General features: G+C 41.8%; 1 protein-coding gene across 2 annotated transcripts; it reads left to right on the top strand.

Annotated features, from left to right (window-relative positions):
• The first annotated feature begins 1,517 nt into the window (after positions 1-1,517).
• On the top strand, positions 1,518-25,565 carry dop1b (DOP1 leucine zipper like protein B). 2 transcript variants are annotated; one of them, XM_080479235.1, is made up of 38 exons: positions 1,518-1,636; positions 4,299-4,476; positions 4,799-4,980; positions 5,094-5,264; positions 5,859-6,048; positions 6,191-6,289; positions 7,045-7,168; positions 7,262-7,371; positions 8,972-9,083; positions 9,163-9,283; positions 9,382-9,501; positions 9,832-9,940; positions 10,145-10,381; positions 10,491-10,786; positions 10,860-11,140; positions 11,226-11,497; positions 11,605-11,757; positions 11,902-12,002; positions 13,850-14,040; positions 14,150-15,737; positions 15,880-15,979; positions 16,080-16,271; positions 16,379-16,501; positions 16,607-16,741; positions 16,827-16,882; positions 16,969-17,073; positions 17,219-17,285; positions 17,391-17,550; positions 18,573-18,655; positions 18,750-18,859; positions 18,945-19,094; positions 19,596-19,657; positions 19,979-20,107; positions 20,207-20,343; positions 20,434-20,489; positions 20,596-20,739; positions 20,835-20,967; positions 23,385-25,565. In XM_080479235.1, the coding sequence occupies exons 2-38, from the start codon at positions 4,339-4,341 to the stop codon at positions 23,643-23,645; spliced, it is 6,798 nt and encodes a 2,265-aa protein (XP_080335361.1). In that variant the 5' UTR covers positions 1,518-1,636; positions 4,299-4,338; the 3' UTR covers positions 23,646-25,565. The 2 variants fall into 2 exon arrangements, with proteins under 2 accessions (XP_080335361.1, XP_080335360.1); XM_080479234.1 differs by having other exon boundaries at positions 10,145-10,390.
• Positions 25,566-25,895: the final 330 nt, after the last annotated feature.

Genomic DNA, 25,895 nt, shown 5'->3' with positions numbered 1-25,895 from the left:
TGGGTCCAATTTCATTATTATTATGGGCCAATTATAGCAAAATGATAGAGGTTTTGTTTTTGTTTTTGTTTTTTGTTTTGTTGGGGGCAGCGGTGTAAATCATGTCTTGTATCTTGTCATTTGTAATATTGCACATCGTATTGAGACAGTTACAGTCATTGCCACGTCTTTATATGTTTTCATAAACGTACTATGGGCTTTGTAATGATAATTAAAAAGAGTTTCCTTCAACTGGGTAAAATAATTCAAAAAGAACCCACACAGCCGACTGTGTTACAATATATCTGGCTTATGTCGCACAGGCTGTAGAGAAGTGATATTCCAAAACAAAATCGGTCTTTAAATCTATTATTATACTGATTTTGTGGTGAATTGTCATATTCCGTGACTTGCACCGGAGAGGCACGGTAAAAACCATATCCACTGGTTCTGTGGCTCCACCTGCCGGCATAAACATGCAACTACAGGTTAAATGTGCCAAAAATACAACGATTGAATTGTAAATATTAGACTATAAATACTCATGTAGTTATATTTACCGGTTTTCATCTGGAAGTGAGTGACACGTTTTTTAATTGTTCCAAGTGAAGTTTTTTGAACAGAGCTATTGCTGTGATTCTTGTTATTTTTCCATGTGAATGAAAAAGAATAACAATTTACTTCCATTCATCTTCTATACTGCTTCATCCAGTTCAGGGTGGCTGAGCAGATCTTAATATGGGTGAAGGGGGTTAATACCCCCGGCAGATCGTCCATCACATATACAAACGATCACAGACAAGAAGCTGGTGTAACCTTAAAAATATTCCTTGAAAGTACTGCTCAATAACAAATGTCAATAACAAAAACAGTGAGGGCTTTTGAGGCTGCATAATCAATGGACTTACAGAAAGTATCAGTATGTTTCAAGATATGCCTGCAATGTTGTATAATGTTTTTACTTCATGCCAAGACAATATTGCTGTTGCTTTTCTAGTCCATCCCAGATTGTACACCTTAGGAGTACTAAAACACCACAATACGCGCAGATATTTGAGTAGGAAACTGTTTTGACTCGTTGAGGCCAATAGAAAGACAACTAATACGGTGTTTAAAGGTTAATAAAAGCCAGTATGATCCGAGCACTGTTGTCTGTGAAATACAGGTTGAAGTATCTGACAGTGAGGTGAGAGGTTTGTAAACACTGCACATCCTGGAAGATACCAACACCCGGGGGACAGTGAGACCGCAAAAATATGCCTTTCTCCATTTTATGCTTGCACAAGAGAAACTGACTTTGTTTTTGCTTCAAGCGGAACTTAAAATGCTTTACTTTTGTCATGTTTACTCCGGTATGACAGTTGTAGAGCAAATATTGCAATGCCGTTCTCGCCTCGTTCCACCCCCGCCCTCCGCGCGTCAGGAAGTGAGCCGTGCCTCCGCGGTGGATCAGCTGAGTCGGAGGATCCCGCCCCGTTTTGACTACCAGTGTTGGTACTGTGGGGATGGTTGTCTTCACACACCCGCCTTCTCAGGACAAATAGATCCCAATTCTCTGGTGAAAGAGGAGGATGCACCATCAGAACCGGGCTGTTTCTGTTTATTCGAGTCGGACGGGTTTTACGCGCGTGCGGCGCGACGCATCCTGCGCTTGTTGGTGAGTCACTGATGCACCTGATCAGTAGCTGATTGTTTGTGACGGGGCTGCCTTGCTTTAGCGACATATATTGCATTGCTATGCCACCATAAGTAATCGATATCGATTTTACAATTTATTTTCACGTGTGGCAAAGGATTACGCACGATCTCGCTGCGTGCAGACCAACGTGACTACTGTAAAGCATCATGGTCATTTCCGAGTCTTTGAGGCATCGCTTTTTTTTTTTTTTTCTTCATCGAGTCTGTGGTCTGAGGTCGCGTAGTTACATAATAACAATCAGCTGCAGCCTGCGTGTATTCACGGTCCAAAAGCTGCTGCTGCAGCAGCCAACTGTGATCTGGCCACAGTTCATGCTGCTGCTGCTGCATCCACCGTGTACCTTCATGTGTGGTGGTGGTGGCGGTGGCGGTCAGGTGACGCGGCCCTGTGTGCGTGCACCCTGTACCCCCACCACAGCCTGCAGAAACGCATGCTTTTTTTTTTTTTTTTTTTTAATAGCTCACTTTTTTTTTTAACTGATTCATTCAGAGAGGAAGTGAGACTGTCCACTTTGTTCCGCCAAGACAACACGATTCGATTATTAAGTTGTCACTTTTATTAAGCACACCTTCCAATCCACATCTCCTTCATGTTTGTACACACAACAGATGCAAAGGAAATACACAGAGTGCCACACAGAATCACATTTGGCCATCCTGAAGTCAGTTGTTGCATTTTAGATTTGAGTGTTTCACTTCTCATTTAATTTTTTCAGAAGACAGCACACTCGAAAGTCAGATCTGAAAGTGGTGGGATTGTGGCCAGGTTGTTAGTACTTTAGTCACAAGTGGAGCATGTGCCTAAATGTGTGTGTGTTATCTAAACAGGGGGGGGATTGACGAGTGTGTGAACCATTGGATTTGCCGATGCTTTCTATTTGCCAACATATAAACAAACCATCATACCTGGTAACATTAATCCATCTAGCACAATTCATCCTTCCACCATTTACCCTGCAAATCTGTTCATTTATACGGTTGTGGGCTGCTTTATTTGAATTTTTTGAATTCATAGGTCCAACCAATGTCTTTCTCCGTAGACGTCCTATTTATTTTCTTCCAAACATTAGAATGAATCATCCGATTGATTCATGATGGCTCAGACAATGTATGTCACCATATATTAAATATCAGAATCATTAAAAACAGGATGTGGTGTTAAACTGTCCTTTGTGCCAAAAGATGGTAATCACATGAGGTTTCCTGTTTGAGAGCTATGTACATTTTACTGAAGCATAGAAATAGTTCTGTTTTTGTCTTTTTAGAAGTCTCCTTTGAGCAGCTCTATGTGTTCACGTCTTAGGATGATACAAAATTGGTTGACTCACCTTTACTCTGTATTTCAAATACAGATGCAGAGATGTCACAAAATAGTTTACTGCAAAAACAATCAAAAACACAACAAACCTGGATGCAATAAGAGTTAAGAAACCTCTGACACTTTAGATTGATCAGGATTTTTTTCACTGTAAGGCAAAAAGTGCTATCTACTCTAAAACCATACGTACTGCTTTTGTTCAATCAACGAGAATTCAATTACATTCCTTTCATTAATTGTATCCTTGTGGTTTAGGTGAGTCGGGCTCCTTGGGGCTGAAAGTTCCTGGCATGATTGACATCTTTGACGTGTTTAGCCTCTGCACAGTTATAATAACGACTCTATGTATCCTGCATCGTTTCAGCGTCATCCAGTGTTTTCAAACTCTCCTCTTAGAATGGGTAGCGAGAGACCCACTGTATCATTCCATCGGTGAGTGATCGAGTTTTAAAGCTTTAGTCATCAGCGTAGGTGAGTTCATCAGATCTTTAAAGATATTTAGTGTCAGATGTTGCTCAGTGATCATGTATTTATCAGTCAGTACATTGTTCCTCTGCTCCTGCAGTGTCATCGCGGAGCACGTGTTGTTGGCCTTGTTCTCAGTGGTAAAGCCTTCTCAGCTCAGCCGTGGGGAGTCCAGATGTCGGTGCTTCTCTAATCCTGGCTCTCGACTCCCCCACCCACGTTTTTGTTAAACTATAGTCAAATATGCTCCATGAGCACACAAATTTAGGGCTATTTGAGTACATGAAAACGGGGGCGCGACACTCTCTAATTCATTCACTCATCAGCTCGGGAGCTCGTTTCACAGGCGGAACCAAAGGACCTATGTAACTATAAATACATTTCGATTATAAATAAGTCTCTGCGGCTACATTTAATATGACATTTGGGCATTTTAGTGATTTGATAGTATATCAGTGTTTCTTCAGTTTTGCTTTTATCATGCCAATAAAATCCAATAGTCTAATAGTGATTACAATTTCAGTGTAAACAAAACCCAAACCTAAATTAGTTTTTTTTTTTTTATAACTTTGGGTTTGTGCTCAGTTTCCAATGTTTTTCTCAGAAGATGCTTTTTCCTCCACAGACTGAGAGACAGGTCAACCTGCCATGAAGGAAGCTGTTTGTCTCAGAATTTGAATATTGAATATGTCAATGACCAGAGCAAAGTCACTAATTATATGTGGGACAAAATGGCCTCAGAGGCCCGAGAGATATCCTGAAGTTTTTCAGACAGGCTGCTAATTATGCTCACTTACATTGTTTTTGTCTTTACTTTTCTTTTCTTTTTTTTCCTTAGATCTGCTGTATTGATGATGCTGGGATTCCACTAACACATAATGGATCCTGAGGAGTTAGAGCTGCAGAATGACTACCGGTACCGCAACTATGCGTCGGTCATTGAAAAGGCGCTGCGGAACTTTGAGTCTTCAAGCGAGTGGGCAGATCTCATCTCGTCCCTGGGAAAGCTCAATAAGGTACGATGCGATACTGAGAGGTTGCGTGACGTCAGCGTTGATCACGTGGAGGTGCCGTCTTCGCTGCTGCTCGGTCTCTTTTAGGGAAGTTCTTGTGTTTCATTGCGACGCTCCCTTCTGTGTTCACCTGGCCATTTATTACACACAAAGAACAACTGTTATCTTTCGTTTGCAGAGCGGATGTTGACCCTGAGATGTTGACCCTGTAATTGGATTTCTTTAGCCTTTCTTCTTTTCTTGGATAGCTTTGTCAGATTTTGCGTTTGCTCCTTGGTCAAAGGTCAACGCGCTTCTCCCTCTGCGTTGTCTCTCTTTCTACCAGGCCCTGCAAAGTAACCTCCGCTACTCACTGCTGCCCAAGAGGCTGATCATCGGGAAGCGTCTGGCTCAGTGCCTGCACCCGGCCCTCCCCAGTGGCGTGCATCTCAAAGCCCTGGAGACCTACGAGGTCATCTTCAAAATCATCGGAACAAAATGGCTGGCCAAAGATCTATTTATTTACAGGTGAAGAAGCTGACCTACTTTTTTTCTTTTTTTTTTAATTTTATAACTTTAACAATGCTGTCTTTATTATAGGTGAAATATTTTATGACTTAATGTGTGTGTTTGTGTTTTAGCTCGGGGTTGTTCCCGCTGTTGGGCCACGCAGCCATGGCAGTAAAACCTGTGCTGCTGACGCTGTATGAGCGTTACTACCTGCCACTGCAGAGGGCTTTACTGCCCAGTCTTCAGGCCTTTATAACAGGACTCCTCCCTGGCCTGGAGGAAGGACTGGAGGTCTATGACAGGTACACTGAAAAAGAACATTTCTCCAACTTTTTGTGTATTCTTTTTATTTATTTTTTAAATTTTTTTTTTTTACCTCATGTTATTTACACTTCTTAATGAACCATAAGCGCTACAGACTTGTAGTGCATGCTTAGATCTCATATTTGTAGATAATCTTTTTGTTTTAAAGTGATTCTGACAATGCAGTTGCCCATTAGCAACACACCGTACTGGCATTTGAGATCCTGCGCCTCATTTTATAAAACTCCTTCAACCCATTGCAATGAGGCAAAGCATGTCACACTTTGACAGGTTCTCTTTGCTTATTCAGAAAAGCCCTGTAAACATGATGTTTAGCATCTGTTTAGGATCTGTCAACCTTGTTTATTTTGGAGGTAATTTATGAATGTGTCTGTCGACTGGAGGCAATGTCATAAAGCAACCAGGAGAGTTTAAACTTGTGACTCAGGTATGACCTTAATTATTTGACAAAGGTACAGAGTCACAGGATTGCATATTGTCTTCCGTACCATGGGGCAATGGATAACTTGGTCTGTTTGGTTCCAGACGGAAGGTTACTTATTCTCTACTCTTTGTCTTCTCCTGCCCTCCAGGACCGATGCTTTGCTCGTCAAGCTGTCCCTGCTGGTGGGTCAGCAGGTCTTCTTCGGTGCCCTGTGGGGCAGCATGCTGGTGACCCCCATGGTGCGATTGCCTGCTACCGTATATATAGTCACACATTTTGACCGCATGGCGCCGCTGAGTCAACAGACGCACATGCTCGGCTACGACCACCACGTTGTGGTGAGCGTCTCTGTACTCTTGCACACATTTGCTGTCAAACACACGTCAATGTGTCAATTTGCAAACAAGTCTGTCCAGTATGGTTGTATTTCTTTCACGGTGAGGTTACATTTTCTATAATTGATTGTCTGGCTGTTTCTAGGTGAAGTCAGTCTGTCTTTCACTGCAAGATACAAATGTATTGGTGCAGAGAAACACACTGGAAATCCTGCTCTACTTTTTCCCCTTCGCCACATGCTTGGTAGGTACCCACATGATTGCTGTTCTTTGTGAATAATGTGTTTAGCTCCTTGTGACTGGAGTTACTGTAAGTTGCTTCTGCAATTCTTATCTGATTAAGTCTCATTTTTACTTAATGTTCAACTAAAATGTTCTTTATAAATCCGCTTTAATAATCATCATTAGCCTACAATAGATGAATATCAGTAAATGATATAAATAGTATCTTAATATTGGTCCGTATATAAAAAGACAACTTAAGTGAATATGTTTCCACAGTTAATCCAGTGACATAAACACAACACTTAAAGAAATGATTGATCTTTATTTGCGTTAATTGTTTTTTGGGGGGAGTATTAGTCAAGTGTCATCTTTTTTGGCACGTTGACTTAACTAGTAATTCAGGGATAGAATTTACCCTCATGATCCAGTAATTTAATCAAATTACAGCCATTAAATAGAAGCGTTAAATGTCGCAGCTACACAAATATTTGATTAGGATTATTTGGGGAAAATAACTGACAAGATGCTTGCTGCAGCTACTGGTAACAAGCCAATATTTAATTTTTTCTGCCTTCTTCGAATATGTTTCTCACTGTAGGAGTTATCAAAATATGCTTACATTTGTTTTTGCAATAAGCAGATTATATATATGAAGTCAAAGGTTTGCAACTAAAATGATACTCATTTATTTTTTTGTTTACTTTTCCACTGAACTCTTTAATTTTCTTCAGCTCTCAAGTGTTTTTATCTTTTCACCCTGTGTTATTCTTTTAGAACCCAGCAGAGCCGTCTATAGCTTTGAATGCTGAAGACATGACCACAGTGGCGTCTGCAGCCTCACTGACGCTGCTCCGAAGAGACATGTCGCTAAACCGACGCCTCTACGCCTGGCTCTTAGGTGCTGACCCCTCCGCCACCCTGTACTGATGATGCAGTTTAACTTGCCAAGTGACAAGCTTACCCGTGTGTCTTCCTGTCTCTCTGTTGTCAGGTACGGACACAAAAGGAGGAATGGTGGCGCCACATCCAACCCTCTCCGCCACCACAGAGGAACATATGACGTTCTACTTCAACACTTATTCTCAAGATTTTCTTGTGATGGTAGCTATTGTTTTGCCACTTATTTGCACATATTAATTAAATACTTTTTTACGCATCACATTTTTGATTGAGATGACGATGGCCTTTGGTTTAAATCTGATCCTATCAAATGTTACTAAAAATGGGATTTTCATGACACATGAAACTAAATAATTAGGAATATAACAAAACTTGTAAATGTTTCAAACCATGTGTAATAAATATAAAAATATATAGATATTTCACTTTGAACTTAATGAATGGGAAAATTGACAGCTATGTGTACACGCAGCCTACAGATTGTTTCTTCAATCAGACTTTTGTCAATAGCTGTTAGATGTACGAAAATGGGGACAAAAAAGACATAAATATAAATACATGTGTTGCCTATCCAGTTTACTTGGCATAAAGATTAAGTGCAAACAAGTTGAGGCAGCTGCCCTGACTCTCAGGTGGAATATAGTCGTGGTCATGCAATGATTTTTAAGATCAACAATAACAGGTATTCTGTCTGGAATTTCACGATAAAATATGTTATTGGCTCTTGGGTACTGTCAACAATAAAGAATATTCCAGGAAGTGGCCAGAGGCCACACAGAGAAGCCTTTACTGTCACTGCAGGACTGGAAAACTTTGCACTGTGTTAAAAACCTAGATGTTCTCTTTGACTTTGAGCTGATTAAAGTCCCCATATTAATTTAACAAAAACAGGATTTTATCACTTGAAGAGCATAGCCAGAATTCACCCATTTCTCTCTGGCCAGCATGGCGGTGCTGATGATTTTATCTTCAGTCACTTTGATTATTGTAATGTCCTGCTTTCTGGTCTTCCCAAGAAAACTATCAGAAGCTTTCGGCTACCTGAGAATTCAGTAGCGTGAGTGCTGACGAAGGCCAGAAGACAGGACCACATTACATCAGTTTTAAAATCACTGCGTTTGCATTTCCGGATTGATTTTGAGGTTTTATTACTTGTTTTTAAATATCATAATGGTCTTGGGCCTTCTTATCTTTTGGATTTGCTTTTACACTATGAGCTCATGCGGCCCCTGAGGTCCTCTGGCGCCGTTTTATTTCTCTTTTTAAAGTATGTAAAGCACTTTATGAAAAGTCCTATACATATAAAGTTTGATTTGATTTGGGTAAATCCTGCATACACTTATGGTTTTGAACTACAACTTATTTTATATTTGAATTTTTAATGGATTAATGGTGTGTTTTCAACTAAATCTTTATTATAACACTTTATTGTGGAAAAAATCTGAGGTACGTTGGAAAATTCTTTCCCCAACCTCTTTAGGTGATTTCCCTCCCTCTGTTTCTTCCCCCACAAATCACACACATTTACATGAATCTGTCTCTTGAATGAAAGCAGGACTAGATCCTGACACTGTGTTAGATTGAGGCAACCAGTCTGGTCTCCAGAGACTTTCCCATGTGGCTAAGAAGTAGAGAGGTATACATTGTTTTCTGTCTCACTCAATGCCTCAAAGCAACAAAAAAAAATACATACTTCCCGAACTGTTTACCAACTGAGAACATTACATGTTGCATTAGGGCAGTTTGTTTGAGTATTGTGTTAACAGTATTTGTTCCCATCTGTTTGTCTGTCTCTCTTCAGGCTCTGATTAGCATCCTCAAACAGAAAAATGCAGATTGTGCCCCAGAAAATGTGACTGGTTACCTCCGGCCCTTCCGCATCATCATCAGCCTGCTGGATAAACCAGAGATAGGTGAGCAGAAGACAAACACTTGCTATAAAATGATTTTGTTTTGTTTGGCCTGTTTTGTACTGACAATACTTCTTCTTAGGTCCAGTTGTCTTGAACAGTGTGATGCTGGAGGTGGTCCGTGCTTTCTACAGCTACTGTCGAAAGATGCTGGGCGACGAAACCACCAACAGCTCAGGGCTCTCAGGCAGCCAGCTGGCAAGGTCTGATGCACAAATATTGAAAGAACACAGTGACAGAATAGCTCCTGACGACGTGAATCCAGAAACAAATGACGTTTTTTGTTTTTTTTCTTGAACAGTAAAATCAAAGAGAATAAGAACGCATCGGAGATCATAAAGACGATGAATATGCTCGTGAGCTCCATGAACAGCGAATACCTCTGGGAGTACATGACCCGGCGCTTCTGCACAGCCCTCAGGTATGAAATAGATGCACAGAATCTGTATTAATAAATGGTGGTAAAGTGGTCATAGTGAGAATGTCCCAGGTTTGAGTCCAGGAGACCTTTTTGTGCAGATGTGCTTTTTCTTCCTGTACGTTCTCTAGTTTCCTCCTCCAGTCCAAATTATCGTGTTTAATGTGTGTCTGTGGTGGACTTGTGATTCGTCCTGGGTGTACGTTGTCTCCTCATCAAAAGAATGAAAACTTAAATCATTTGCATCAAAGATGTTTGGTGATTTTACTTCGGCTCGGGTGTCACTTGACATGACAGCAATAACTGAGGTCAGTTTCTCTGTTTTTCCTCCAGCGATCAAGATGATCCACCAACACCTCCTGAACAGGACCGCAGTCATCCTGCTCCAACTGTCGCTGAGATGTCAAACCTCATCATTTTCCTGCTGGATGTCCTTCCTCTGGTGAACAACATTCATACTTGCTCACACTGATTAAATGATTTATTAGAAAAATGGCTCTGGACTGATAAATATCCAACAAAATCACAGACAGAAGTAGAAGACTAACTATTATTTTACTAAGTTCTTCAGTGCTTTTTGAATTGTCTCACTCACACGTACGTCTTCAGAAAACTGTAAGATTGGCTTGTGTTTTATTCGCCACAGGAGCTCCATGCAGACATCCAGTCACACTTCCTCCCCGAGATGTTGGGCACCATGCTGCGAACCCTGCATACCCACATGGACTCTGTTCGCCTCGAGGACGTCACACAGGGACTGCGAGCGTGCTTCAAGGTCCTGAGTAAGATCCAGATGCCCGTGGCTTACTTGGATACAGATGCTGGGGCACAAACAGAGGAGCTGGACCTACAGTCACAAGACGAAGAAAGCACACAAACCCAGGTTGAGCAGGTTATAGTCTTTGGTTTTGTGATTTTTTTTTTTCATATTCAGTGTTTTTTTTTTTTTGTTCTTCTTTGTTTCATCATATAAAACCTTGTCCTCACTTTAGGAGGTAGAAACTGAGCAGGAGAAAGACGGTCAGGATAATGACCATCGTGTTGATGGAGAACTGAACCAAGACGATGGGGGAGAGCCTGCAAATGGCGTTTACCCAACACTCAGGTCTGAAGACAGCGGGCTGGGCATCAGTGCTTCACCATCAGAGCAGCATCTGCTGCATGGAGTAAGAATAGGAGCCGAGGAAAATGGAATGTGCAAAGAGGGTGACGCCGTGTGGAGAAGGGGAGGTAGCATAGACGCCATGAGCCAGTGTTTGCAGGACATCCTTGCCTTCATTACCACAAGGTAAACTTCTGAACCTGCTGTACGTGTAACTTAAAGGGTGTTCATTTATTAACAGTGCTCTGAATCTTTTCAGATACCTGTTGGTGCAGGTGGAGGATGTCAAGGGACAAGACGAGCAGACCAAACCGGACAAAACTCCCCAACCATCAGCAGAGAAGAAAAAGGATCGCGGGCATTTAGGTTGTTTGGACTGGGCTGCCGGGTACATGCCCAGGGGAAGGGCAGAAATCTCTGAGGAATGTCGGCAAGCCTTCGTCGCCTCTTGCCACCTGATGTTAGAGTGTACCACATTTCCCATCTACCTGGGTGAGGAGGAGACTCTGGCCCTCCACACAGACATGTTTAGCCATACAGGTCAGTATATGGATGGTTGTGTTATCACTCATGTCTTGGAGAATGTGCAAAATGTGAAATCATCTTGTTTGTTTTGTTTATATAGGTGGTCAGATGAAGACAATTCCAGTGTGGCTGAGGTCCCTGATGACACTTTGCTGCCTGTCCAGAGACTACAGCGTCCAGCACACAGCAGTGGCTACACTGTTGGAACTCATCAACCACTCCCAGTCCTTGGCTCTGGTCATTCAGGACAAGCACAGGCGCTACCACAGCTCTGAGTATAATCCCCTGAGTGGGCGGCTACAGATGGTCACAGTGCCACCCATCTTTCCCACAGTGCTTCGGTCGATAGAGGAGGGTACCGACTTCTACCAGGTGAGACTATCAAAGAGACGATATTTGTGGAACTCACAAGCCGCAGTATGAATACAGAATTCAAGGTGTTTTCTTTGTTGTCATTATTCTGTTTTCATGTGAATCAGAGGGTGTCCCAGGTTTTGTGGAGTCAGCTGGACACAGAGCGGAGAGAGCAACACATTTCCTGTGTGGAACTGTTTTACCGGCTGCACTGTTTGGCACCGTCAGCATCCATCTGCGAAGACATCATCTGCCAGGCGCTGTTGCACAAAGACAAAGTATGTGCTCCTGCAGGCAAAACACATTCTGTTCTTTTCCTCAATGTTTTGCAGCCGTGTTAGTTTAACAAGCACACACAAACAGCTGATGGATAATCGGATAAGTTGAGCAAATAAGCTAAAGGTTTGTATGTTCTCCTTTAGGCAGTGAGGCTGGAAGCGCTACACCGCTTCACAGTGCTATGGCACCTGACCCGGGAGGTCCAGACAAACAGGACTCTGTCTCTCAATCGTTCTTTTGACAGGTTGGTACATAGTCGTGGTATGCAGTTCATACACTTGTTGGGCAGCGTCTTTATTAATGGTCCCTGTTGTGCGCATTCTCCAATTAACTATGTTGTTTCCATGGTCAATATGACTGTTAATGCTTCTCAGGTGGGGATTAACCAGCCGCCGCCCTTAAAGCAACACAGTTTTTAGTGTCAAATTTGTGGGAAAGTTCCACTAAAATGAAATGTCCCGGGGAAATAGCAGCACTGTAATTCTCATAGACGACAATTTTCAGCAAGTAAAAACTCCATAAAATCTGAGTTCTCATATTTAATGTAACGTGGTGAAGCACAATCTAGAATTTAAGATGCCTATTTTTAATTTGTTATCCATGACACAAAACTTTACTGGAGGATTGTTTCGATCTATATATGTATTTGTGTAGCTCCAATAGTAAAATATTTCTTGTTGTGATCCTAAATAATGAGAATGCTTTTTATATAACATAAGTGTAACCTGAATCACATGGCTCAGCTGTGACAAATGTTTAGTTTTAAGCAAATTTACATTACATGGTAAACATCCACTATGTACATACGTAAAGCAAAGCAAACTTAACATGTTAATTCTATACAAATATAAGAAGCGTTAGTGTGCATGGTGAAGGTGATAGGGAGTGGTGGGCTTTAGAGGTCTATCCCCTCTCAGGTATAATATTTTTACCCGAATGACATATAAAATTGAGCTCGCTTAATTAATGAAGCTCAGCCAGCAGACTGAACAAATAAAACATAAAATAAATGTCTTTTAAAATCAAACTTTGGTATAGCTGTCAAACTCTCATGCAACTTTAGTGAAATGAGATACAAATTTGTATAAAACCATTCATTTGTGATTCAACATCCTAAACGTCACATATTATTTCTTTTTTTTACCTCGATGATCCCTCCCACCCTCCACCTAACTGCACCCTGGTAACCAATACGAGCAGACAAATAAAAGGTCTGTCCTCATTAAACTTTTTCAAAACTGTTTGAGTAATGGAAACATTTCTTGGTTTGCAACTATCCGGTATCAAAAAGTGCTTTGCTATTTGATTCTTAAGAAATATAATTCCCATCAGCGTCAGTCAATAAGGGTGTAGAGTGCCTGTACTAAGATATAATGCTGGTGCCTGACCGTCTACTGTACACGTCATTAAGGCAAAGAGGGAAAATTGTATTCTGTTCATGTTCTGCGTTCTCATATTTCATCCGTGATCTTGTACAAATTGATATTGACTAAAATACTTTATGCCAGTCGAGATCTTCATAAATGTTAAACGATATTCAGCCATACATGATAGAGGTGATTTTATTTTTCTCTCTCTTTCCCTTGCCCCATTCTCCCATTTGTCATTCATGTAGCCCTGTCAGAACATGGAACAAATTGCAATATTGTGGAAAACCTTTAGGCAGTCTTGGAAAAAATGCTGCAAAAGGTGCAAAAACGTATTCTTCTGTTTTTCATGAGTAACAAAACAAAAAAGTGACTAAACGCTGTGGAAATCACCTTCAATCACTTAACAGCATCTATCTTTACCATCTAAATAGCCACAGTTCTTCTTAGATGTTTTCCAAACCACCACAACTAACCACAAATCCTCAGCGGGAATAAATTAGATCTGTTGCTTCAAGATCCTCGTGCTCTCTTTAAGTCATACCGTCACTTTCTTCTTTACACTGAGGCTCCTGCTTGATGCTCCTGGCTGTATCCATCCATGAAAGGGTTCCATACTGGATGATTTTGAGACTTTCATTCATATGTGAACAAAACTTTTGCTGAGAAATTTTTATTAAAAAAATCCGTGGGGGTTTTTTTGTTTGTAAAATGTCTCTCTCAGGTCTCTGTGTGTTGTGGTGGACAGTCTGAGCTGTACCGATAGCTCAATAAGTGCAGCTGCTCAGTGCTGGCTGAGCCGGGCTCTGTCCCTTAATGATGTGATCCGGATCCTGGAACCTGTTCTGCTGCTGCTGCTTCATCCAGCCACGCAGCGCTGCTCCATTCAGAGCATCAAACAAAATCTCACCTCTGGTAAGTGCATTTGTCCATATGTGATGCCTCTCCGATGAGAAATCTACATCATTCATGGCTAAAATTTGGTTAGATTTCTTCTTACGTTAAAATATTTGTCATTTTCAAGGTGATTTGAAGATTCCTAATAACAGGAGTCGAAGTTCTACCAAAACCTCTGTGGACACTCTGGCAACAGAAGTCACCACCTTGAATATCTCTGATATCCTGGACCGGGAATCTCTGTGGGATGAGTTAAACAGCTCCCCAGAGCTGCCAAAACCACCAGAGACTCTGGTGGCATCCAGGAGTGAGAGCGAGGAGACGGAGGAAGAGGAGCATAATGAGGACGACGAGGAGGAGGAGGAGGCCGAGAGTGAACACACGGAGTCTGCCGACACGAGTGGCGCACAGGTCTCCACGGAAAACTCCAGCTCAGGCTCTGCTCCGTCCCACAGCATTGAGGAGGGAGCCATGGTCAACGGGCTGCGGCGGGCCGAATCGGAGCACACACAGGCATCTGACTCACTGTCGAGTGAAGATGAGGAGGATTTGGAGCTGGAGGCCATAGCCAGGTCTCGCCAATTGAAACAGGAACGTGAGAAGAGAGAGGCCATCAACTCCCTGTTCCGCCATGTGCTGCTGTATCCCGTTTCAGGCGGCTGGCGCTATCTGCTGCAGGGCCTGGCTCTGCTCGACAGCCTACTGAAGAGGACGGAGAGCCCTCTGGTCGATTCGCTTACCTCTACCTCTTTAGACACCAGCTCTGCCGCACACTTAAACCTGGTCTCCAACCTTCTGCAGCGCCACCAACAGGCTCAAGATGGCAAGAGCTTCTATGGCTGCCTGCTTTCACCCGCCTCGTCCCCCTCTGTGCCCCCGTCCCTGCTCATTGAACTGCTGGTCTCCTTGTGTCTGCAACTTCTACGCTCTCAGTACCCTTCTTACCTCAGCCTGAGTCCTCTTGACCTGCAGGGCAACCGGGAGGTTCAGGTGAAAAGCGTGGAAGTTCTGACTCGGATGGTGAACCAGCTTTGCTTCCTTGCACGCGGGCAAGAAGGCAGCAAGGACTACCTGGAGTCCTGTCGCCGGCTCCTCTCCACGTGTAAAGTGCAGCAATATGCCCTGCTGACACTTTGTGCATCCATGTATGTGAGCCAAAGGGGAACAGACAAGGGAGCGTCCAAAGATGTGGAGCTTCTGGATGATGAGGGAGGCCAGTCTGAAGAGAGTCTGGTGAACGTTGGGACAGGAGGGGGACAGGAGCAGTTTGCCTTACAAATGGAATTACTCAAGCTGCTGCAGGCACTCATAGTCCTGGAATACCACGTGTGGCCAGGCGGAGCCGTCTCAGCAGCGGGGTCAAGTGGCGCGTCGGGCCAGCACAGCGACTCTCGCGAAGCCTCACCTGCCAGCACACCTCTTGCTCGGGAGTGGCAAACCGCGGTCCTCTTCCAGCAGTCCATCAAGGCGGCTCAGTACGTCCAGAGCCACCCAATCACGGCCCAGGGGATGTTTGTGTCTGCTGCAGCCAGAGCTCTGCAGCCTCAGTATGGCTATGCCATGCACCCCCACTGGGTGACACTGTTGTGCTCGTGTCTTCCATACTTGGGACGCTCATTGGGCATCATTGTGTCGCCGCTCATCAATCAGATTTGCAAAAACTTGGTTGAACTTGTCAAGCTTTACGAACATGACGGAGGGAAGACTAACCAGAGGTATATGAACATGAATACACGTTTCACCTCAAGTCTTAAGATGTCACAATCTTGTTTATGCAAGAAAAGCAATGTTGTTACAGAGTCGATGTGGGTGCGCTTTAGATAAAATTTGTTTTCTACTTTTCTCCCTTTCTTTCAGCCTAAGTGGCAGGAAGGAAAACATTGCCCCCGACTACCCGCTGACACTGCTGGAAGGCCTGACCACCATCACACACTTTTGTCTACTAGACAACAAGAGAGTAAGAAATGGGGCACCCACACATCCACAGATACGCAACACATCTGTCATATCTTTGATGGTAAAATGTTTTCTTTTTTGTCCCCACCTCCCTCTGTCAGTCCCTGGTTGCCTGCGACCCCGTCGATGTCCGCAACGCTCGCAATGCTGTACTCGAAGCCCTGCCACACATGCTCAGCAGTATGGCCCTGTTATGGGGTGTGATCCTGAAAGAAGACGTTCAAAAGCGTGCATCTGACTCTGCCCAGGGCAGCAGACACACGTCTACCTCTGTCTATTTCAAAAACTCCAGGGTATGTGTGTGGTGTACATGGGACAGCCGACTTGTTTCATCCGTTAGGTTTTGTGCATTTGTGGCAAACGGCAATGTGATCTCTTCACAATGTCTGCTTTTTTTTAGACACTGCGACAGCGAATACTGGAATTCCTGCTCCCGCTAACTAAACTCTATGGCATTCAACTGATGGCTTCACTAGGGGTTGTGTGGAGCAACAGAAAGGGCAAGAGGAAACATAGAAACAAAGTAAGAATTGCAGTCTTTAAATAATGAGGAGCCGTTTATTATATAAGAATGACTAATTGCCTTGAGGAGCAGCGGATAGCATCCTAAGTCTCCGACTTTCTTTAGGTTTTACCTGTGACCAGCGAGTCTCGTCTGACCATTGTGGAACTGGTCAAATCCCTCCACACCTTGCACACTGACACTATCCTCCATTTGGTCAAAGAGGTGGTGAAAAAACCACATCAGCTGAAAGGAGAACAGGTAAAACATAAACGTCTTTTTAATTTGTTCTCACCTTGAATTCGGGTCACTTATTTATTTCATTTTATACATTTGTCCCCATCAGAAATCGACCCTGGTCGATATTCCCATGCTGCAGTTCAGTTACGCCTACATCCAGAGGTAAGTGCAAAAATGAAATGTGTCCGGTTCACCAGCTGCATTCTGCGAATGTTAACTTTCATGACAATTTGTGGATTTGTGTTTAGCATTTCAGCTCAAGTGCTGCAGGAAAATGTTTCTCCTCTCCTTGTTCTACTGCGAGAGTCTGTTCAGCTCAATCTGGCCCCGCCTGGACACTTTTTACTGCTGGGGTGAGTTCTCACCATCGTTACTGTTACATACTACTCCGGAGTCATATGAGTTTGTCAATTCCTAAAACTTCTTTCTAAATGAAATGTAATTGGCAGACAAGTCTGAAAAACAGTCATATTTATATTTTACAATCTTGTCTTGCAGAATCTTGAATGACTTTGTCAATAGACTCCCTAACCTGGACAGTAAAAAGGACACCAAAGATCTGCAGGTGAGACGGGAAATGGCTGCTTATTGCTTAGAAATTATGATCAGGTGGGATCTTGTTTATGTATTAATGATAATTATGAATGTAATTACTGTAATGATCCTGCAGGAGGTGACTCAACGGATCCTAGAGGCAGTAGGAGGGATTGCAGGCTCTTCTCTGGAGCAGACCAGTTGGCTCAGCCGCAGCCTGGAGGTCAAAGTTCAGCCTCAGGTGTGCGCGGAGGCCGAAGAGCCAGATGACACAGACGTGGACGGAGAACTCTGTGGTAACTGTAGATACTTTGAACGTTCTTTACATGTTTTTCCCCTCTGCTGCAGTTCTTGGCTTTGTTTAATCAGTCGGATTAGATACTTATCTCTATTTCCATGAAAACCTAATTGACCTCAGGTACTATCTGGAAACAATACTAATAAGTAAAACACTGTCTGTCGAACTTTAAAGGTACAGTGTGCAAAATTTGTTCATCAGAGATTAGAAAAGAAAATCACCTAAAATGTGACAAATCAGTTCAGTCACTTCACAAATATCTGTATTATGCAGCAGGGATTTAAAGATGAAGTTGGTAAAAGAGACAAGAAGTCATCCAGCCCTGTAATACTACTCTTTGATAAGATATACTATGATCTAGGATTGTTTGTCGGTTCAACAAGATGCGACAAAAGTGACATTTTCTGACGAAACATTAAATAAAACTGACTGCCAAGCTTATGAATGCCATCCAGTGGACATATGGGACATTGCACCAATTGCCTTTAGTTAATGACTTTATTTTCTAGCAGATTTTGTCTAGATTGTGTGACAAAGTAAAAAAACAAACATACATAGCTATAGCGTGGATAAAATTAAATAAAGTTATATAACGTATACATATTTATCATCCTGTCACACTCTGGAAATTCAAAGTTTTGATTTTGTTTTCATATTAAGATAGCAAATGAAGAATATGTACTTGATCTTGAAAGTGAGGCTTCATTTGAGACATGAAACAACGGCTCAACTAGATATTATCTGAAATTAAATGATTTGTCATGGGACATCTGCATTTACATGTGTTGCAGCTGTTTAACACTAAATCCCTTTTTTGTTCAGTCATGTTACATTTCCTCCTCGGTTCTGGTCGCTTGTAATATTTAGGTCAACGTCATACTAAGTAGCCACTTCGATTGTACAATTTAACAGTTCAGTTTTCATCATTTATATGCTGCCAAGGCCACATGAAATATGAACTGAAACTCGTTTGAAGGCTTGGAGACACTCAGGAATTGTTTTTCTTTCTCTGCCTGTCAGAATCAGTGGCTCAAGCCAGCACCATGGTCTCCTCATCCGCTCCCTCAGTGTACAGCGTGCAGGCTCTTGTACTTCTGGCTGAGGTACACGTTAAATAATCCTATAGAAACGTGTGATGTATCAGTGGTGTTTCTGAGGTTTTTGCAATAGAAACTTATCATCTCTCTGGCTGTGTAGATCTTGGCACCACTTCTGGACATGGTATATCGCAGTGATGAGAAGGAGAAAGCCGTTCCTCTCATCTCACGGCTCATGTACTATGTTTTCCCCTACCTGAAGAATCACAGGTAACTATTGCAGCCGGCGGGGGGGCTTTGCGATCACTCTGTGTGGTGTAGGATATTCACTAAACCTGGGTTTTGCCTCCTGCAGTGCCTACAACATGCCCAGCTTTGAAGCCGGTGCTCAGCTGCTGAGCAGTCTGAGTGGGTATGCCTACACCAAGAGAGCCTGGAAGAAAGAGGTCTTTGAGCTTTTCATGGACCCCCTTTTCTTCACCATGGATGCCTCCTGTGCACACAGGTTAGTATGTTTGGGACTTTAATTGGGTTACTCATGGCTTATTTTCTAATTCACAAATGTCGAAGTGCACACACACACACACATAAAATATTAGAAATTATTATCAATGAATAAATTAGTCTTGATTTATATTGCACATTTAATACAGATCCAATGGAATACAATACAAAAACACTTTTCACTGCAGGAAATGATTTTTAGAATAAGTCTGAACAAAGACTACAAATCTCAAATGTATCAAATAAATGCACACATAGGTAAGAGATTAACAATTAGGCAAATACATATCGAAAAATAAGTTTTGAATGAATAGCCATGGGTTGTTTTTCTTTTATACGGTTTACACAAATTCACATTATAGTCTGAAACTCATAAAGAAGCTGCAGTTCTTGTACAACAGCATTCACATATATCTTTTAAGAATGTACCGATTAAAGTTTTACTTACGTGACTTAAAGATCATCCATGTTCGCTGTTTGATTGCCCCTTTGTTCTCTGCAGTTGGAAATCCATCATTGACCACCTGTTGACTCATGAGAAGACCATGTTCAAGGACCTCATGAGTGAGTACATCAGAGTCGGTGTCCACTTCAGTAAATATTTCTGCACTCTAATGTTGACAGCCGTTCCACGGAAAGATGTTTGTTGGTGGTTTTACTTTGAGTACAGAATGTCTGCGAAGAAGTACACAATTAGGTAATGAATAGAATACTGAAATCAAGATATTTCATGTAGTTTGAATTATTTATCATAATAAACATCTTAGCCAACAAAAAATTTTTAAACTTCAAAATATGTTTTGTCACTTTTTTTGTCAAATGCATCATCAAGCAAATTCAAATTAAAGATGTTGTTGATTAAATTTGCATTTCTTTGTGGTGCAGGCATGCAGAGTGGCTCCCTGAAACTGTTCACTAATGTGGATCAGAAGCCCATGCTGCTGAAACGTCAGGCTTTTGCCATGTTTAGTGGAGAACTGGACCAGTACCACCTCTACCTGCCCCTGATCCAAGGTGAACGTTTGTTACTGCCTGGATATGCATATGTTTTATTAATTTCAACAGCGTTTGGAAAAGCCTAAATAAAAATATTAACGCTCCCTTTCCTTTCAGAGCGTCTCACAGAGACTCTGCGGATGAACCCGAGCCCAGCTGTCTCAGCCCAGATGTTCCTGATGTTCCGTGTTCTGTTGTTGCGAATCTCATTCCAGCACTTGACGTCTCTCTGGCCTATTATGGTCACAGAACTGGTATGAAACCGTTTTTTTTTTTAAGAGCTGGATTTCATAGATGATTTAAATTGTGACGTTTTATTTAAACGGGAACCTTTTGTTTTCCAGATCCGTGCTTTCACACGTCTGGAGAAAGCTCTGCTCGCAGATAAAGATGTTTCAAAGTGGGTTTATCTCTTTATTCAGAAATTCTTACTTAATCAGCACCTGTTTCAAAGTCTTACTCATAGTACTTGTGATGTGTTTTTTGTTTTTTTTAATACTGCCTAGGCTTGCCAAAGTTGTGCGTGGAGCCATTGACAGAAACGTACCGGTGAATTTCTCCCAGGCTGAGTTGGACATGTACCTGTCAGCATGCAAGTTTCTGGACACCTCCTTGGCTTTTCCCCCTGAGAGGATACCAGTGTTTCAGATGTAAGAGCAGGGTTAAAGACAAGAGGACATTAAGGTGTCCACCTACAATTATCTGGGTGTTTTATTTAGGATGTTTGTTTTTTTTCGTAATCCAGGTATCGCTGGGCGTTTGTTCCTGAGGTGGACGTGAACCGTTACAATGGTCCAGAAAATGCGCTGATTGAGGGCCAACAGGAATGCAAACCACATGTTGTCCGAGTGCTGGAAGGGATACAACAACGCTTTGGGGTAAGAAGTCTGGGTCTAAACTGTAACCTCATACTTGTATCTATAAGGTCTGATTTTCCAAGGCAAGGCAAATCTATTCATAGAGCACCATTCAAACACAGGGCAATTCACAGTGCTTTACAAAGAAATTAAAGAAATACAGAAGAGCTTTACAAAGACATAAGAAATATATTAATAAAAAGAAATACATTAATACAATACAATAATGAAGCTTTACTATTAGCATACATCTAGCCAGAGGACTATAAACCTCCTGTGTCATGACCTTTACTGCCTAAATTCTATTGTTCGGTACAAAGAGGAAAACCTGTGTATAGATACACGAAACACAAGTATTATTCTACCTTCTCTGGCATGTTTACGATTAAATTATACTCGTCACAAAGTAAATCTCCAGATCTTTGTGTTTCCCACAACCACTGACCGTACGGCCCACTTTGGGACCACGAAGAACAAAACTCAGCAACGGCTCACCAGTAGCATAAATCTACCAGAGGACTATCCGGAGGTGAACCTCCTGTCCTACGACCTTTACCCTTTCTGGGACTCCTGTCAAAGCGGAAGACAGACGTCTCTGCTCCCATTACTTTGTGGGGGTACAAGGAAAATAAAACCCCGTAAATAATACTTGGAATTTAGTGTCTTTCGTTCGGCACAAAGAGCAAAACCCGTGTATTAACCTACCTTCTCTGGCACATTTACCATTAAATTATAATTGTCACAAAAGTGAATATTTAAATTTGAAATACACTCTCTCACCATAATCAGTGTGTTGCGACCCAGTCTAGGGGCAAGGATGCAACATAAAAGATTAAAAGGAAGTGAGGAACGTAAACTTTGTCTCAAAACAAACGCTTGACAAAAATAAATTAAATGTCAGTTCAAAGGTGGATTTATTAACAAAAAGAGGCCTGATTTCCAGGTGAAAAGGTCTTAAACCAAAGCAAAGCAAAGATAGTGCTGGATATATACAATGTTACAATAATCACCACAATAATCACCATGAGAACACCACCAGTTCTGAGACAGAGCTCTCACAAATGAGTCACAAACGCAACTATGCAGCTATGCTTTTACTTTGTTCAACATTTTCTTTCTCTCTTTCCTAAAATCTTTATTCTTTCTCATTAATTTTGGTATTACAGAAGCAACCCAACGTACACGGTGCAGGAGATAATAACTAATCCGTGATTCAAGCTTGAATTGAATGTATCTTCAGCCTGAAAGAAACTGCAGCAGCATTGTTGAGGACAGGAAAGATTAATGCACATTAGGCCTCAAATTCACGTTTTTGGACTCTGGGAGGAAACTGGAATATGTGGGGAAAAAAGTTAAACAAATGACCAAAAATATTCAGATATATTTCTAAGTGACCTATTTACATATACGTATTCCTTGCCTCCATCCGAGAGGGGAGTAGCTCAAAATGTCCCAATCTTTCCTGAAGGCCTCAGAGTCCTGGAGTCGTACGAGTCCAGCAGAGATGGAGTTCTGCAGCCGATCACCTTCTCTGCTGAACCGTTGATACGCTGCAGTCTGCCTTTGTTCTTGGCAGAGGCTGCCACTGTCTTGACAAGAAGCCAACAATCTCAGTCTAGGCCAAATGAAGTCGCTGAATCTCAATCTTCCCCAATTCTACTCAAAATCCTCAAGAGTAGAGTGAAGATGGTGAGCAAAAGCTGAGGAGAAACACAGTGCTTGAAGCAAATTGAGTTTATTCTCATACAGACAAATAAACCTGAGCAAAGGCTCTCTGACAGAAAACACACTTTCTACGTTGTTTTATAGTGTGTTGAATCCTTCTTAGATTCTTACAGAGGGGTGAGCACTAAGCCCCACATTCAAATAATAGAACGTCAGCCTTCATTGTCCTTGGCTCATCACCGCCTCCAATTACGTCAATCATCGTTTTTGCTGCAAACTTCCTTTCGACTGCTTGTGTTGACACCTTTTTTTCTGAAAGCTGAGTCTTCTTATTTAAAAAAAAGAAAACATACAAACACAAACAGTTTTGTAATACATGGGCTTTTTGACGTTCAACCATACCATCTCAGACTCGTCAGCGCAGACATAGGCTTTCGTGATCTAATAACATTCGGCTTACTCTGCTTCACTTTAAGTGAATTACCTGATGGCCAGTACACACACACACACACACCAGCCTATATAAGGTTGAGGTGACTGGAAAGGTTGCAGGGGTCTTTGGGTCATTTGAGACCTTGGAACACACACACACACGTTTGAAAAACCCAATTCTGTTCTTAAATATAATTCTTGTGAAGATGAAGTAAACAGGCAGCTCACAGCAGATTCAGCCAAACATGCATGCTTTTAAATTGTGGGAAGAGATTGTAGCGCCCAACTCGTTTCATTTATAAGTACTGTTTCACTAACCGCATCCTGTCCTGTGGTTTCAGGCCATGAATGAGCTCGGTGAGGAATCTTCCTCAGACCACTTGGAGTTCCCCCTCCTCACTCGGCGCTCACTATCCTCCATCACCCAGCTCTTGCCCTTCCTGCGCAGCCTCTGCTGTCCCTCCCACGAGCCGCCCCCTCAGGACCAGCCCGTGAGCCACCTCTTCCCTGTAGCAGACTACCCAGCAGTCAGTTCGCACGCGGTCCTGGTGAGGATGGAGCACATCACAGAGAACGAGTTCCTGGACTCCATGGAGAGCTAGAAAGCTTTTGTCAACTCGGCTTTGTTTTAAAGAAAAAAAAAAAAGAAGAAGAAAATTACAGCCATAACAGTTAAGATAGGTAATATGGGCACAATGTAGTTAATGTTGCATTGTGAGCTGGAAGAAAAGGAAATGTTTTTGTAGTTCTGTTTTTTTTTTTTTAATGTTTGAACTTGTTGGGAATCCTCATTCACACGTGCACCTCTGAGGGGTTCACACTCTGAATCTACACTGGAAAAACAAAGGGACTTAATAGTTGTTTTACTTTGATATGTAACAATTACATTTTACTGATAAACGGACATTATTTCTCACTGCAAGTTAGTCGCACATTCCTGGTTTGACTATGCTAAATAGTAAAATAGTAAAAATAGCAACCAACTCCGAATTGTTATCTATTCTTTTAACACAGCATGCACCTTTTAATATTTGTAGTTTCAGTCGTATTTTTAATTTTGGCTCAAAATAACAGATCCACTGTGACGAACCTCAATAACTCTTGTGAGCTTGGTTTTCCATAATACTGCAATCTGTGATACAGTGGTACTTACATTTGTCAGGCTCTAAGAATGTAAAGATTAAGCATCTTTACCCTTGATTAAAATTTTATTTAATGTTATGTTTTATTGCTAAGTTACTGAATGTGCTTTGTGGACACCAGGAAATTCATTTATTGGCTGTGCCTCAGTATAACACATGCGTACCAGTTTCGGAGTGTTTGAAGGGAAATTGGCCTTCCTGTGTAGTTGGCTTCATGAATAGTTTTTACAACCGCCCATTGCCTGTTTTCCACAATGTTGAATGTCGAAGTAACTTATTTTGGATGTTAATGGACCATGTCAAGTTTTGACAGCAGGAAAAAAAGTCTCAATAAATTAAATAATAAACATATGTGCCGTGTTTTCGCTTTAATGTGTGTTTTGCTGCATTTGCATTCATGATAAAGTGTTTGCGGAGCTATATTGATTTGTCAGTTCTGCTCTTCACCTTCCCAGAAGTGTCTGGTAATGCCTTTGCAGGGGAAGAAATACTACAATACTAAATGAAGGGAGTCCGAGACAAAAATGGGTCCGGGTATAATCAACACCTAATTTCTCAGGTGTCCTTCCTCCATTATTACCTTAATGAGTGGCACGTTCACCACAGCTTGAGATTTATCTATTTTTTATATAAAAAATTTTTGCAAACTGGATTGGGAAAAACAGAATATTTTTAGACATTTTAAACATTCTTCTTCCCTGTACCTGTTTGTTTGTACCTCTGTATGAACTGCTTCATGGCCTAAACTCCCCGTCAGTCTGTTCCACAGTTTCACTCAACAAAGAGAAGTACTGAACGTTTTTAAAGTTGTAAATTTAGTTCCGTCTTTAATTTGAATCCCCACTCTCTATGAGAAAGCAGCATTTGGATGTTCCCTGGGAGTGAGTTAATTCATTCTTTGTACATGATTTGTGCCGTTTGAAAATGAACCAGATGAGTGAATTGTAATGTTTTGTATTGAATGTAGTATACTTTTTAAAATATTGACACAACATTGGTGAGCAGTGAGTAAAATATGACTATTATTGAACTTTAGAGAATGGGGTCCAGAAAGTCTTTTGCCTTACTGAGTATTGAAAGGCTTGTTTTGTACATGTTTAACGGGAGATTTCCACTTTATTTTTTCATCCCGTATGATGACGATTCTATGAGTTCCCACTATGTTAATCCCATCTACTGTATCTTTGTCACTGCATTAGTATTCCTTTAACCATTCCCAAACAGCATAATGTTTGTTCTGTTCAGAATCAGTGATAATTTATTCCTGTTAAACCATTTCTTTAATTTACACATTTTTCTGAAGATATTGTTCTCGTAGTTCCTGTAAATACATGCTAACAAAAGAGACATTGTGTCGTTGGCAAATAAAACCAATTTTGGAAACTTTACAGATGTCATTTATGTAGAGGATGAAGAGTTTGGGACCAAGAACGCCATCACTTTTTGCGGCTGTCATCGATGGTCTTCATGGTCTGCTCCTGACTTGTCAGCTCATGCAGCAGGGCCTCTGCAGTGGTGCACACTCTTGCATTGTAACATGTACTTGTCGGATAATCACCTTCATGTAAATCACGTTTCTTCCACCTTGGTCTGCTTCTTGTTTCAGTCTCGGTGGCGACGTGTGTTTTGGCAGGTTAACTCAAGTTGACACAAAGTGTGTCTGTTGTTCATCTGTTTTTCTCAGGAGTTACAACGTAACCCAAATGACCT

Source organism: Lipophrys pholis, assembly GCF_963383615.2.
Source record: "Lipophrys pholis genome assembly, chromosome: 13".
In the NCBI taxonomy this organism is placed as follows: domain Eukaryota; kingdom Metazoa; phylum Chordata; class Actinopteri; order Blenniiformes; family Blenniidae; genus Lipophrys; species Lipophrys pholis.
Note: the sequence above shows the minus strand (reverse complement) of the source record. Positions and strands in the feature narration are given on the sequence as shown.

Coding starts and splice junctions, on each gene's coding strand:
- dop1b (XM_080479234.1), top strand. CDS start 4,339: ATGGATCCTGAGGAGTTAGAGCTGCAGAATGACTACCGGTACCGCAAC. Junction 16,502..16,606: donor AGAGGAAACATAGAAACAAA/GTAAGAATTGCA, acceptor GACTTTCTTTAG/GTTTTACCTGTGACCAGCGA. Junction 20,344..20,433: donor CTATTATGGTCACAGAACTG/GTATGAAACCGT, acceptor TTTGTTTTCCAG/ATCCGTGCTTTCACACGTCT.